We start from the raw sequence: 16,138 nt of genomic DNA, 5'->3' as shown, positions 1-16,138 counted from the left end.
GGTCACCGATTCGACAACGATCGGTACCCCGAACCCCGGCATCGTCTACGAGGGGCTCCTCGAGACGTCGGAGATCCCCGACCCCGGAACACTACCACAGTGCTTCCCCGGTCTCGGAACGTGGATCGGAGCAGGAACCTCGATACTCGAGGGAAGTCTCCCCGTCCTTCTCCACCTGACGGATGTCTCGTTCACCGACCCCACATGGGGCCTCGGGAACATCCCGCCCATCCTTCACTCGCTTTATCCAGGACATGGGCCACGCCTTTGACTTAGACCTCCAGTCCGACTCCAGATACTCAAAAGAGTACCTAGCGGAGCTGGACATGCCATCACTGCCCAGAGAGTCACTTCGTTTACCATCTAATCCGGTACTCCAACAGGCTTTCTTCAGGAACCTGGAGACCCCCTATATGGTCATAGCCGTCCCCTCCAAAATGGAGGCCAAGTACCGTACGGTACCCTACCCGGGGTTTGAACAACCGCAGCTCTCCCACCAGTCGCTGCTGGTAGAATCGTCCCTGAAAAAGGCTCACCCCTCCCGGGTCTCAGCCACGGTCCCCCCAGGTCGGGAAGGCCGAACCCTGGACAAGTTCGGCAGGAGACTTTATCAAAATGCGATGATGGCCTCTAGGGTGCAAAGCTACACTTTCACCTTCACATCCTACCTCAAACACCTCATCGGACTACTGAGAGCCTTTGAGACTGACTTACCAGCCTCTCGCCAAGGAGCGTTTAGCCTGCTTGTAGAGTCCCTCTCCAACCTACGTCTCCATCTATTCTACGCGGCCTACGATGGCTTCGAACTCTCCTCCAGAGAGGCAGCCTTTGCTGTCGCCATGCGCCGACTAGCTTGGCTGCGCCTGGTCGACATGGACCCCAACTTACAGGACCGGCTGGCTAACCTCCCCTGCGTGGGAAAAGAGCTATTTGACAACACTATAGAGGCGGCTACAAAACGCCTCTCTGAACACGAACGCTCATTTGCCTCCCTCGTCCGGCAAAAGCCAAAACCGCCCGCGTCCAGGCCGTTCAGGGCCCCTCCGCGCCGCTACCTGCAAAAATCCACTCCCGGCCTCCGCTAAGGCGTCCACAAGCCCACCATCGGGCCCCACCCAAATCCCAACCGCCTGCAACTACCAAACCATCCCCATCCTTTTGACAGAGTCCCAGGCTCCCTGCCCATCAGGGGCCGCCACGGAGCTTTTTACCCTCACTGGGAACAACTCGCGTCGGACGCATGGGTCCTTGGCGTGATCTCATCAGGATACTCTCTCAACTTTCGAGCCATTCCTCCAGACAGCCCCCCAGGGAAGTGCCTTCCCAACCGCACGCTGCTACCCCTACTCCTCTCAGAAGCTCGAGATCTGCTTCGCCTGCGAGAAGTGGAGGAGGTTCCCCCCAACCAACGGGGGAAGGGCTTCTACTCCCGTTACTTCCTGGTACCGAAGAAAACGGGAGCCCTACGCCCAATATTAGACTTGAGACGACTCAACAAATTTCTGGTACGGGAAAAATTTCGGATGCTTTCCCTACCGATCCTCTATCCCCTGATCGAAAAAGGTGATTGGCTCTGCTCCCTCGATCTGAAGGAGGCATACACACATGTTCCAGTGCACCCCGCTCACCGCAAGTTCTTGCGTTTCCAAGTAGGGGACCTGCACCTACAATACCGAGTCCTCCCCTTCAGCCTAGCATCGTCACCCCGGGTCTTCACCAAGTGCCTCGTGGTGGTCGCAGCTGCCTTACGCACCCAGGGTCTTCAGGTATTCCCCTACCTGGACGACTGGCTGATCAAAGCACCGTCCAGGGAAGGGGTTTTCTCAGCGACCCAACAGACTATTATCTACCTACAGAGTCTGGGGTTCGAGGTAAACTTTCCAAAATCCCAACTGAGCCCCTCGCAGTCCCTGCAGTTCATCGGGGCCACGCTGGACACGGTTCGCCTCCGTTCCTTCCTCCCCCCTCTGCGTCTAGAGGCGTTAGTAAATCTGAGTCGAAGGATCTCTCTGCTACCCTCGGTATCAGCTCGACAGATGATGACTCTACTAGGCCACATGGCCTCCACCGTCCACGTCACACCATTCGCCCGTCTCCACCTGAGAATCCCTCAATGGACCCTAGCCTCCCAATGGCGTCAAGACCGGGACTCGATCGATCGCCCCGTGACAGTGACCCCTTCCTTGCAACGATCGCTCCGCTGGTGGGCCGACTCTTCAAATCTTTCCAAAGGTTTGCTCTTCCTCGCCCCCCCACACAACAAGGTACTCACCACGGACTCATCGGAGTACGCCTGGGGAGCCCATCTGGATGGCCTACGCACTCAAGGGATGTGGTCAGCAGAGGACCGTCGCTGCCACATCAACGTGCTAGAGCTTCGGGCCATCTATCTCGCAGCTGTAGCTTTTCAACATCTGCTCCACGACCGGGTGGTTCTCATTCGAACCGACAACCAGGTAGCAATGTACTACGTAAACAAACAAGGGGGAACAGGGTCTTGGCCCCTCTGTCGGGAAGTCCTGCGCCTCTGGAAATGGGCAATCTCCAACAACACCTTCCTTCGAGCGGTGTACATACAAGGAGAACAAAACTGTCTGGCGGACAGACTCAGCCGCCTCCTCCAGCCACACGAGTGGTCACTGCACTCTCAGACCCTACGACAGGTGTTCGAACAGTGGGGGACACCTCAAATAGATCTGTTCGCATCCCCCCACAATCCAAACTGCCTCTCTTCTGCTCCCGGATGTACTCCCCGGACCGGCTCGAGGCCGATGCCTTCCTCCTCGACTGGGAGGGAAGGTTCCTGTACGCGTTTCCGCCGTTACCTCTGATCCTGCGGACGCTTGTCCACCTGAAAACAGTACAAGCCACCCTGATCCTGATTGCTCCTCGCTGGCCACGCCAGCCTTGGTTTTCCCTTCTACTTCAACTCAGTGTCAGAGATCCACTGCCTCTGCCTCTGTTTCCCTCTCTACTGTCACAGGGTCAGGGTTCGCTGTTACATCCCAATCTTCAATCTCTTCATCTGAATGCTTGGTTTCTTTCCCCCCGACTTCTCTCCCCGTGTCTCAATCAGTCAAGGAGATATTGGAGGCCTCTAGAAAGACCTCGATGAGAACCTGCTACTCCCAAAAGTGGACCAGATTCTCAACCTGGTGCTCCTCCCACAGCCAGGACCCGGTGTCGGTCCCCGTCCCTCTGGTCCTTGACTATTTACTTCAATTATCTCATTCCGGCCTAAAGACCAACTCCATTCGAGTACACCTCAGTGCGATTGCGGCCTTTCATCAGCCCCTGGAAGGGAAAGCCCTCTCGCTCCATCCCTTAGTCTCTCGCTTCATGAAGGGTGTTCTGAATGTCCACCCTCCTCTCAAACCCCCTTCGGTGGTTTGGGACCTCAACGTGGTTCTGGCTCAACTAATGAAACTTCCATTTGAGCCCCTTGACAAATGCCATCCAAAATTCCTCACTTGGAAGGTAATTTTCCTGCTTGTGCTCACTTCCGCTCGGCGGGTTAGTGAGTTACAGGCTCTGGTAGCGGACCCACCCTTCACGGTATTCCATCACGACAAGGTGGTACTCTGCACCCATCCAAAGTTCTTGCCTAAAGTAGTGTCTGATTTTCACCTCAATCAGTCCATTGTCTTACCTGTGTTTTTTCCCAAGCCCCACTCTCATCCCGGAGAGGTGGCGCTCCATACGCTTGACTGTAAGAGAGCGTTGGCCTTCTACCTCCAACGCACTCAGCCACACCGGAAAGTCCCACAATTGTTTTTGTCCTTCGACCCAAACCGGTTAGGTCACCCAGTCTCCAAGCGCACCTTGTCCAACTGGTTGGCCGATTGCATCTCCTTCTGCTACGCTCAGGCTGGTCTCACACTGCATGGTCGAGTAACAGGACACAAGGTCCGAGCGATGGCAGCCTCCGTAGCGTTCCTCAGGTCCACACCTATTGAGGAAATCTGCAAGGCTGCCACGTGGTCTTCGGTTCATATTTTCACCTCCCACTACTGTCTGGACTCACTGTCCAGGAGCGATGGCCGGTTCGGCCAATCCGTTTTGCGAAATCTATTTGCTTAAATTGCCAACTTCCCTCCATCCCTTTTCAGTTAGCTTGGAGGTCACCCACATGTGAGAATATCATGCCTGCTTGTCCTGGGATAAAGCACAGTTACTTACTGTAACGGGTGTTATCCAGGGACAGCAGGCATATATTCTCACAACCCGCCCACCTCCCCGAGGTTGGCTTCTTTGCTAGTTAAGTGAACTGGAGACCACGAGGGGATGCGCCCCCTAGTGGAGCAGGAAGGCACGCATGCGTGGAGCAGCAGAGCAAACTTAAATCTTCAATCAAGTTTGCTTGAAAATGCTTCCGCATCGGGGCTCCGTAGATGACGTCACCCACATGTGAGAATATATGCCTGCTGTCCCTGGATAACACCTGTTACGGTAAGTAACTGTGCTTTCTTGTGCAATGTGTTTAGTGGTCCTGAACCATAGGGTCTTGTATCTGAACCTGCAAGTTGCTTGTAAAAAAACTGTCAATCGTGTTTTCAACTTCACCTCCTTCCCAGGGAGCTGCTCTTGCTCCCTCATTTTCATTTCTACAAGTAAGTTGCTTGGAAATGTTTCTGATCTGCTTTGTGGTTTTGGGGTATTTTTGCTCAGTATTTGTTTGGAGACGTGATGCCCAGAGGTTTCCACTTGTTGAGACCTCTACCTGGGATAAGACACAGACTTCTGCCGCTAGCAGAATCAGCCCCTTGGGGACACCTAGCCAGCCAGCCAGCCAGCCTTCTGGCATTTTTTATAGCTCAGGGTTCGTCCCCTGCGTAACTGCTTGCATCCCTGATTTAGTCAGGAGCTTGAGCACAGGCTGTTTGGGCTCCTTTTCGGCCCAGATGAGATTAATAGTGTGTCAGCTGTGTGGTCCTCCTGCCCTTCCTCCCCACCCCGTTTCATGACTAGGTTTTCCAGGGGGTTGAGGGACTTGGGGGTAATAGTGGACAAGACAATGAAGCCGTCGGCACAGTGTGCAGCGGCCTCTAAGAAAGCAGATAGAATGCTAGGTATAATCAAGAAGGATACTACAACCAGAACAAAAGGAGTTATCCTGCCGTTGTATCGGATGATGGTGCGCCTGCATCTGGAGTACTGCGTCCAATATTGGTCGCCGTACCTAAAGAAGGATATGGCGATACTCGAGAGGGTTCAGAAGAGAGCGATACTTTGATAAAAGGTATGGAAAACCTTTCATATGCTGAAAGACTGGAGAAACTGGGGCTCTTTTCCCTGGAGAAGCGGAGACTTAGAGGGGATATGATAGAGACTTACAAGATCATGAAGGGCATAGAGAAAGTGGAGAGGGACAGATTCTTCAAACTTTCGAAAACTACAAGAACGAGAGGGCATTCGGAAAAATTAAAAGGGGACAGATTCAGAACCAATGCTAGGAAGTTCTTCATCCAACGGGTGGTGGACACCTGGAATGCGCTTCCAGAGGGCATGATAGGACAGGGTACGGTATTGGAGTTCAAGAAGGGTTTGGACAATTTTCTGAAGGAAAAGGGGTTAGAAGGGTATAGATAGAGGGTTAAATACAGGTTTCTGGACCTGATGGGCCGCCGCGTGAGCGGAATGCTGGGCATGATAGACCTCTGGTCTGACCCAGCAGAGGCACTGCTTATGTTCTTAGTCCAACATTGGTCTGACTGGCAACTCGAAGACCAGGTTCATCCAGCGAATCTGTGAGGCAGAGTTCTTCTCCATTTATTCCAGCCGTTCCAGTTCTGAAGCAGGCAGGCACCTCATGGCATGAGTAAGGCTATTATATGCAGGATCCCTACTCCATCAAAGTCTACGTTCCTTGGCACTCAAAGCATAATATCTATCTCCCAAGAGGTAGATGGCTTTCCCACTTTTGGCACCAGTGTCGGCCATCACTGAAGCTTCTAGAAACCTTCTACACAATGTTGTTATTGCTTTAAGTGGATTTGTTTCACAGTATGGTATAATACAGATTCATTAGATCCAATCACTTGTCCTCTCTCATTAGTCTTGGACTATCTCCTACACCGCTCTAACTCTGGTCTCAAAACTACTTCAGTCTGAGTTCATCTCAGTACTATTACAACTTTTCATACCCTTCTGATTAAAAAAAAAAACTGTATCAGCACATTCTTTAGTTTCCAGATTCATGAAAGATCTTTCTCAAACCAAACCACCAATCAAGTCTCATCCAGTTGCTTGAGATCATAGACAAGTATCAACTTGCATAAGGATTGGAAATTAAAATCTTAATCACAATGATTAACTACAGTAAAAGAAAAGGAAGAAAAAAACAACAATATTATTTAGTCCACAATTTGATCCAAGAACAAGGAGAAATTAAGTAAAAAAACTTAAGATGATACAAAAATTAAGCGGAGTAGAGTGCTCAAATCTACCACCCAGACAGATGATTCATTTAAACTACAGAAGGAGATGTCGCACCTAGAACCACCCCTCTTCCTTCTCTAGCGATTTATAAATTCAGATAATTGCTTTGGTTCAAAAAATAGAAAATTCTTCCCATCAGTAGAAGCATAACGTTGCTTGCGTTCTTAATGTTATACTTTCAACCCTGATGAAGCCTCCTTTTGAACCACTTGCATCTTCATCTCTCAAACATCCCACTTGGAAAGTAGTATTCTTAGTGTTCATCACATCTGCCTGTCGAGTCAGTGAACTTTAAGCACTTGTATCAGATCCATCTCACTCAACATTCTACCATGATAGGGTAATTCTTCATATTCATCCGAAGTTCCTCCCAAAGGACGTCCAAATAGCAAATGAAATTTAATGTGGACAAATGCAAAGTGATGCACATTGGGAAGAATAATCCAAATCATAGTTACCAGACACTGGGGTCCATCTTGGGTTCTAGTGCCCAAGAAAAAGATCTGGGTGTCATTGTAGACAATATGCAGAAACCTTCCACCCAATGTGCAGCAGTGGGTAAAAAAGCAAACAAGATGTTGGAATTATTTTAAAATAAATAAAAAAGGGATGGTTAAGAATGTTATAATGCCTCTATCGCTCCATGGTGCAATCTCACCTTGAGTATAACGTTCAGTTCTGGTCACCTTATCTCAAAGATATAGCAGAACTAGAAAAGGTTCAAAGAAGAGTGATAAAGGTGATGGAACTCCTCTCATATAAGGAAAGGCTAAAGAGGTTAGGGCTCTTCAGCTTGGAAAAGAGACTGATGAGGGGAGATATGATATGATATGATTTAAGTCTACAAAATCTTGAGTGGTGTAAAACGGGTACAAGTGGATATATATATATTTTTTTACTGTGTCAAAAATTATAAAGACTAGGGGACACTCAATGAAGTTAGAGGGAAATATATTTTTTTAAATCAATAGGAGGAAATATTTTTCACTAAGAGAATAGTTAAGTTCTGGAACGCTTTGCCAGAGGTTGTGGTAAGAGTGATTAACGTAGCTGGTTTTAAGAAAGGTTTGGAAATTTCCTGGAGGAAAAGCTCCAGGTATTGAGACAAACATGGGGGAAGCCACTGCTTGCCCTGATTTTTACCAGATGCTAGTGACCTGGATTGGCCATTGTTGGAATCAGGAAGCTGGACTAGATAAACCATTAGTCTGATCCAGTAAGGCTATTATGTTCTTATGTTGTCTCGGAATTTCATCCAAACAGTCTTAGTTCTTTCTGTCGTCTTTCCAAGACCACACACTTATCCTGGTGAAGCTGCATTCCACACATTGGACTGTAAAGTTGCTCTTGCTTATTACTTAGATCACACCAAACCTCATAGAAATTCTACTCAACATTCCTTTGATCCTAATAGACTTGGAAACCTTGTCTCCAAGAGGAACTGTCTTTGGTTAAGTAACTATCTTTTTGCTATGCTTTTGCTGTTATTGCACATAAGGTTTGAGCAATGGTAACTTCAGTAGCTCATCTATATTCAATTCCCGTTGAAGACGTATGTAAAGCAGCCACTTAGTCCTCATTTCATACTTTTACATCCCACTACTGTTTGGAGAATCATTCCAGATGGGATAATTGGTTCGGCCAAAGAGTTCTTCAAAACTTATTCTCTATTTAGATTCCAACTTCCTTCCAACCCTTTTTGATTTCACCAGGCTCAGAATTATGATCCTAACAACTAGGGAATCTCACTTGTGAGAATATGCTGCCTGTTTGTCCTACACAGTTACCTACCTGTAAGAGGTGTTATCCGAGGACAGCAGATATTCTCACCACTAGTGCTGCCCAATTCAGGAAAAAAGATTCAGCCTATTGAATCGATTTTTCGATTCGATTTTCCTGCTCAATTGGGTGTTTTCTTTAAAACATCCTGGAGGGTTTATTTCATAGCCTCTTCACTCCCTTTACAGCCTCTTCACCCCCTTTGCCTTCTCCTAACCACACTGGCGCTGTGGTGTAAACAAAATAAACAAACAAAAAAGACTTTTCTTCTCTCTGTTAAATCCTAGCTCACGTTTGTGGTCTAACACTAGCTCTGGCAGGAAACACTTTTCAAATATGACACATTGTAATCACAAAACAGAAAATAAAATTATTTTTTTTACCTTTTGTTGTCTTGTCATTATTCAAATCTTGTTGGTCCCAGGCTCTGGTTGTCTTCTGATAACTTGCTTGCCAGGGTTTCTTTCTTTCTTCTTTCTCTGTGCTAACCATCCATCTGCCATCTCTGTCCTCCCCTTCCATTTCCCTTCCCTCCCCCGGAGGTCTGGCATCTTTCCTTTTTTTGTATCCCTCCACAGATCCATCTTTTCTTAACTACCCTTTTATCCAGCATCTCTCCCTTCTTCCCCACCACTCCAGGGTCCACCATCTCTCCCTTTCTGTTCCTTTCATCCCTAAATCCCATTGTCCACCATCTCTCTTCCTCTCCTCTGTTTTTAGACCCATTATTTCTTCCCCCAATGTCCTGCATATGCACATCTCTTTGAACCTCCCCTTCCTCCCTTCGTATACTTCTACACGGGCCCCCACCCCTGAAGGCCTGCACCCATCCCCAAAGGCCTACACCACACCCCTGAAGGCCTGCCTGTCCCCCTGAAGGCCTGTACCACCCCCCCCCCCCCCGAAGGACTGCAACTCCCCCCCCCCCCACCTGGAAGGCCTGCATATTCCCCCTGGCCTCCTGGCATCAATTTATCTAATTTCAGCAGCCTGCATAGGATTGCTGGTGCTAGCGATCTTTGTAAACTGCCATAGGTCTTCGAAACTGTTTCCTCTGCCGCGGTCCTGCCTCTGATGTCAGAGGAGGGGCGGGACCACGGGAGAGAGAAGACAGCTCTAAAGACTTATGGCAGCTTGCAAAGATTGCTAACACCAGCAATCCTATGCAGGCTGCTGAAATTAGGTAAATTGATGCCGGCAGGCCAGGGGGGAAGCCCGACACCAGCACTTCCCGACTGACCCTTGCCCTCTAAAGCAGGAGCGGCAGCGGCTGGCCAGCAAGAGGCAGCGCTGCTGCTCCTGCTTTAGGGGGGAGGGTCAGTCACCGAATCGGGAGGCCAATTTTTTGTCGTCGTGAATCGATTCGATTCGAATTGGGCAGCACTGCTCACAACCCTCCCACCTCCCCTAGTTGGCTTGTTAGCTTTTTAAAAAATTATTATTGAACTGATGGTCCTGCAAGCTGACGTCAAGTGGGAAAGCACTGGTGCATGTGTGGTATGGTCAGTCCTGAGAGTTTGAAAAATTTTTAAAGTGACAGTACACTACCAGACTCCATGGATGATGTCGCCCATATGTGAGAATATCTACCTGCTGTCCTTAGATAATACCTGTTACAGGTAAACGTACTAATTTTATGAAAGAATTGGGAATCTGTTTTTTTACAGAAGCTTATCAGAGAATCGCAATTGGAGAGCCTTATGGAGTTAATGGTATTGACAGAGAAGTCTGCTAAACTAACTGGGAGAGTTACTCTGCTTCCATTTTGGAGAAGATACTTAACCCTGTATTAGGACCTGCTCTTTAGTTTGTTTTTTTTTCCCTGCCCTTTTGCTTCCTGGAAGCAAAGTAACAAATTTACATTCCTTTTATTTTTTTTTATTTGCAGTCATCTGAGATTATATATTTTTTCCTAAATCTTGCAGAAAGAAGAACAAGAAACCTATTGTAAAAGAGAAATGGAAGAAAGAACAATCACCATTGACATACCAGAGGTTTTAAAACAGAAGCTGGAAGAAGACTGCTATCACATTAACAAGAGAAAACGGGTATAACAGTCTCTTATGGTAGTTTTTTGGGCTGTATCTCTGCCAGATTTTCAGGATTTCCATGATGAATATGCATGAAAGACAATGCATGCAAACAAATGTTATGTACAATTACTATGGGAGTCTTGAAAATATGAATAATAATAATAATAACTTTATTCTTGTATACCGCATTACCATGGAAGTTCTATGCGGTTAACAGAAGAAGAGACTGTACATTTACAGCGATATTACAATTTCGTTAATATTAGATTTACATTTTGGAAGATACATATTCGGTCAAGTTACCTTTACATTTTTGACAGTAAATATCCTGTGAAGTTAATTTGGCGGCTAGGTTAGTTAGATACAGCAGCGTTACAGATAGCAGTGTTGCATGAGGCGGTAAGGGTCTAGGGGGGAGGTCAGGAGGGAAGGGAGGAGGAGGGAGGGTTAATCAGAGGAACTTGTCAAAGAGATAGGTTTTGGTTAGTTTCCAGAATGTTTGATAGTGGGGGGAATTGGAGATGAGGGTAGAGAGGCATTTGTTCCATTTGCCCGCTTGGAATGCTAGAGATCGGTCAAGGAATTTTTTGTAGAGGCAGCCCTACAGGGAGGGGAAGGAGAACAGGAAGGTGTTTCGGGTGCGAGAGGGGCGTGCAATTTCAAGGTGTTCAGATAGGTAGATTGGTGAAGAGCCTGCTAAGGTTTTGAAGCAGAGGCAAGCGAATTTAAAGGTGATTCTTGCCTCCACCGGCAGCCAGTGGAGTTTAGCATAATAGGGGCTAACGTGGTCGTATTTTTTGAGGCTGAAGATGAGGCGGACGGCGGCATTTTGTACTATTCTTAGGCGTTTAATGGTGTTTTTGTAAGCTCCTAGGTATATGATATTACAGTAGTCCAATATGCTTAAGATTAATGATTGGACTAGTAAGCGGAAGGAGAGGTGGTCGAAGTGGTGTTTGATAGTGCGAAGTTTCCAGAGGGTAAAGAAGCATTTTTTGACCTGGGCATTGGTATGGTCTTCGAAAGTTAAGCATCTATCTAGGATGACTCCGAGTATTTTTATGGAGGGGTTGATAGGGTAATCTAGGCCGTTCAATTTTATGGAGGTGTTTGATATTTTATGGGTAGGGCTTGCTAAGAAGAATAAGCATTGATCCTCATAGGCAGAATTTGGGATTCAATATAAAGACAATGGAAGCTGGATATTAAATGGTGCTCAGTATCTCTGGATCTGAAATATGTTTGTCTCTTTCTCTGTCTCTCTCACTCTATGTTTGTCTCTGTCTCTCTCTCTCTCTCTCTCTGTCTCTCTTTCTATGTTTGTCTCTGTCTCTCTCTCTATGTTTGTCTCTGTCTCTCTCTCTCTCTATGTTTGTCTCTGTCTCTCTCTCTCTCTCTATGTTTGTCTCTGTCTCTCTCTCTCTCTCTCTATGTTTGTCTCTGTCTCTGTCTCTCTCTCTCTATGTTTGTCTCTGTCTCTCTTTCTATGTTTGTCTCTGTCTCTCTCTCTATGTTTGTCTCTGTCTCTCTCTCTCTCTATGTTTGTCTCTGTCTCTCTCTCTCTCTCTATGTTTGTCTCTGTCTCTCTCTCTCTCTCTCTATGTTTGTCTCTGTCTCTGTCTCTCTCTCTCTATGTTTGTCTCTGTCTCTCTCTCTCTCTCTCTATGTTTGTCTCTGTCTCTGTCTCTCTCTCTCTATGTTTGTCTCTGTCTCTCTCTCTCTCTCTCTATGTTTGTCTCTGTCTCTGTCTCTCTCTCTCTCTATGTTTGTCTCTGTCTCTGTCTCTCTCTCTCTATGTTTGTCTCTGTCTCTGTCTCTCTCTCTCTCTATGTTTGTCTCTGTCTCTCTCTCTCTATGTTTGTCTCTGTCTCTCTCTCTCTATGTTTGTCTCTGTCTCTCTCTCTCTCTCTCTCTATGTTTGTCTCTGTCTCTCTCTCTCTCTCTCTCTATGTTTGTCTCTGTCTCTGTCTCTCTCTCTCTCTATGTTTGTCTCTCTCTCTATGTTTGTCTCTGTCTCTCTCTCTCTCTCTATGTTTGTCTCTGTCTCTCTCTCTCTCTCTATGTTTGTCTCTGTCTCTCTCTCTCTCTCTCTCTATGTTTGTCTCTCTCTCTATGTTTGTCTCTGTCTCTCTCTCTCTATGTTTGTCTCTGTCTCTGTCTCTCTCTCTCTCTCTCTCTCTCTCTCTCTATATATATATATATATATATATATATGCTTGTCTCTGTCTCTCTCTCTCTCTCTATGTTTGTCTCTTTCTCTGTCTCTCTCTTTCTATGTTTGTCTCTGTCTCTCTCTCTTTATGTTTGTCTGTCTCTCTCTCTCTCTATGTTTGTCTCTGTCTCTCTCTCTTTATGTTTGTCTCTGTCTCTCTCTCTTTCTATGTTTGTCTCTGTCTCTCTCTCTTTCTATGTTTGTCTCTGTCTCTCTCTCTCTCTCTCTATGTTTGTCTCTGTCTCTCTCTCTCTCTATGTTTGTCTCTGTCTCTCTCTTTCTCTATGTTTGTCTCTGTCTCTCTCTCTCTCTATGTTTGTCTCTTTCTCTGTCTCTCTCTCTATGTTTGTCTCTTTCTCTGTCTCTCTCTTTCTATGTTTGTCTCTCTCTCTCTCTCTTTATGTTTGTCTGTCTCTCTCTCTCTCTATGTTTGTCTCTGTCTCTGTCTCTCTCACACTATGTTTGTCTCTCTCTCTCTCTCTTTATGTTTGTCTGTCTCTCTCTCTCTCTATGTTTGTCTCTGTCTCTCTCACACTATGTTTGTCTCTGTCTCTCTCTCTCTCTCTATGTTTGTCTCTGTCTCTCTCTCTCTCTCTCTCTCTATGTTTGTCTCTCTCTCTCTCTCTCTCTATGTTTGTCTCTGTCTCTCTCTCTCTCTCTCTCTCTCTATGTTTGTCTCTCTCTCTCTCTCTCTCTATGTTTGTCTCTCTCTCTCTCTCTCTCTATGTTTATCTCTCTCTCTCTCTCTATGTTTGTCTATGTCTCTGTCTCTCTCTCTCAATGTTTGTCTCTGTCTCTGTCTCTCTCTCTCTGTTTGTCTCTCTCTCTGTCTCTCTCTCTCTATGTTTGTCTCTGTCTCTCTCTCTCTATGTTTGTCTCTGTCTCTGTCTCTCTCTCTCTATGTTTGTCTCTGTCTCTCTCTCTATGTTTGTCTCTGTCTCTCTCTCTGTTTGTCTCTCTCTCTGTCTCTCTCTCTCTATGTTTGTCTCTGTCTCTCTCTCTCTATGTTTGTCTCTGTCTCTCTCTCTCTATGTTTGTCTCTGTCTCTCTCTCTCTATGTTTGTCTCTGTCTCTCTCTCTCTATGTTTGTCTCTGTCTCTCTCTCTCTATGTTTGTCTCTGTCTCTCTCTCTCTGTTTGTCTCTGTCTCTCTCTCTCTATGTTTGTCTCTGTCTCTCTCTCTCTATGTTTGTCTCTGTCTCTCTCTCTCTATGTTTGTCTCTGTCTCTCTCTCTCTCTATGTTTGTCTCTTTCTCTGTCTCTCTCTCTATGTTTGTCTCTTTCTCTGTCTCTCTCTCTGTTTGTCTCTGTCTCTCTCTCTCTCTCTGTTTGTCTCTGTCTCTCTCTCTCTCTCTGTTTGTCTCTGTCTCTCTCTCTCTCTATGTTTGTCTCTTTCTCTGTCTCTCTCTCTATGTTTGTCTCTTTCTCTGTCTCTCTATGTTTGTCTCTGTCTCTCTCTCTTTCTATGTTTGTCTCTCTCTCTCTCTCTATGTTTGTCTCTGTCTCTCTCTCTCTCTCTATGTTTGTCTCTGTCTCTCTCTCTCTCTCTATGTTTGTCTCTGTCTCTCTCTCTCTCTCTATGTTTGTCTCTGTCTCTCTCTCTCTCTCTATGTTTGTCTCTTTCTCTGTCTCTCTCTCTTTCTATGTTTGTCTCTGTCTCTGTCTCTCTCTCTTTCTATGTTTGTCTCTGTCTCTCTCTCTCTCTCTATGTTTGTCTCTGTCTCTCTCTCTCTCTCTATGTTTGTCTCTGTCTCTCTCTCTCTCTCTATGTTTGTCTCTGTCTGTCTGTCTCTCTCTCTTTCTATGTTTGTCTCTGTCTCTCTCTCTCTCTCTCTCTCTCTATGTTTGTCTCTGTCTCTCTCTCTGTCTGTCTCTGTCTCTCTGTCTTGTGTCTGTCAGCTTTCTTTGTACTTATCCCATTCTATTTTGACATCTGTTATATTAGTGTCTACCACATAATCCAGTAGGGCAGGGCATTCCAAGCATCCACAACCCTCCTGGGAAAAAAATTCTGGTTCTATCTCCATAGTATATGTCCTAAAGAATTTTAGATAAAATTGCAGGTCTTAACTAGCACACCCTGCATTTTTTTAAATTAGAAATTGAATCCTATGCTTACCAGTTAACAGCAGTTTTTTAGCTGATTTGTGCTTTTGGAAGGGAACCTGATCTCAGATTGGCAAGTGTGATTAATTGTAAATTTGTGTATGTTGTTATAAGAGTTATTAAAACCTGCTTTTGAATAAAAGCATGTAGAGGTTATTCACTGCAGCTTCTATGCTTTTTCAGTTCAGGAAGTTTTTTTTTTTTTTTTTGGTTTTTGAACTATGTATCCTACTATAAAGTTGAACTTTTTGCAATATTTAAGATGTTATTGTATGATTCCAAATACTGCAATTGGATCTTAAATTGGATGTTTTTATCCCTAGCTAGTGAAACTGCCATGCCAAACAAATATCATAAATATTTTGGAGTCCTATGTGAGACATTTTGCAATTAATGCTGCTTTCTCAGCCAATGAGAGGATCCGGCACCATCAGACTAGTTCATCTGGCAACATGAATCTGCATTACATCCCACCTGAGAAGAAGTAAGAAATGAAAAAGTTAAATTTTGGATTTTTCTCATTTTGCTTAAGTATGATTCTGGAGGTTGTTTGGTAGAAGTAAATGGTTTGGGTAACAGGATAACCCTTTTAAGATTATTACTCTGGTACCCAGAGTAATAGCTGGTGGTAACAATATCTTATAATGTGCAATAAAGAAGCACCATCACCTCCTTCCATGACAAATTTTCTAGGGTGATAATCCTAAAGACGTTCCTTGATAGGTTAAAAATACCAATGTTACTTTAAAAGACCAATTTGATTTCTTCAGTTGACCCATCTGTACTTGGGAAGAGTCAATTGAAGAGGTATTATTATATGTAGAGCAGTGGTCTTGCTAATTTTTTAAGCAAGGGCCATTTTGGGTCCAAAAGGGGTGAAGGAGAGCCGACAAATGCCATGATACAAATAATATTTCTTGACATTCATTCCTACTAGAACACCTGGCTTTGGTCACACATGCAGAACACAGATAAATCCTATGCAAATACAGAACCACAAACTAAAAGTCCTAATATACACAACAAAACCATAAGAAGCCAGACTTCATGCAGTACAATACCAGAGAAATAGGAACAAAGGCATTTCATCCTGAACAATGCAAAATACACTCATAAATTGAAAATAAAATCATTTTTCCTTCCTTTGTCGTCTGATAACTTTTTTTTTTTTCTCCTAATCATCTTTTCCCAGTCTCTGGTTTCACTTCCTTCTGTCTGTACTCTTAGATCTTTTTCCTGGGCTGCCTTATGCATTTGCTGTATTTCTCTCCTTCACTTTCTGCTCTACATTTGTCTTTGGCATTAACTTTTAATTTTTTTTCCTCCAATTTTTTTGCTTCCTTCTCAAATCTATCTACTTTTCCATGTCTTCGCTTCCCTTCCCATCTAACCTTATGCACCATCTCCTCCCTCTTTCCTCATCCCTAGTCCCATCTTTTGTTAAACATCATTTCTTCCATCTCTCTTTCCTTCTCCACCCCTCCTATCCCTGTGCACCATCCCCTCCCTCTCTCTCCCTATCTACTCCATCCTTGTGCAGCATCTCTTCCCTCTCTCTCCCCCTGTAGTGT

The 16,138-nt window shown here is 45.4% G+C and overlaps 1 protein-coding gene across 1 annotated transcript in view; it reads left to right on the top strand.

Annotated features, from left to right (window-relative positions):
* The window catches only part of MSL3 (MSL complex subunit 3), a 118,404-nt gene that overhangs the window by 56,647 nt on the left and 45,619 nt on the right, over positions 1-16,138 (top strand). The window contains exons 6-7 of the mRNA XM_033947964.1: positions 10,143-10,265; positions 14,891-15,051. Of these exons, the coding sequence (XP_033803855.1) occupies positions 10,143-10,265; positions 14,891-15,051 (284 nt within the window). The remainder of the gene's footprint in view (positions 1-10,142; positions 10,266-14,890; positions 15,052-16,138) is intronic.

Source organism: Geotrypetes seraphini, chromosome 6, assembly GCF_902459505.1.
Source record: "Geotrypetes seraphini chromosome 6, aGeoSer1.1, whole genome shotgun sequence".
Classification (NCBI taxonomy): Eukaryota; Metazoa; Chordata; class Amphibia; order Gymnophiona; family Dermophiidae; genus Geotrypetes; species Geotrypetes seraphini.
This window is presented reverse-complemented; position numbering and strand designations above follow the sequence as displayed.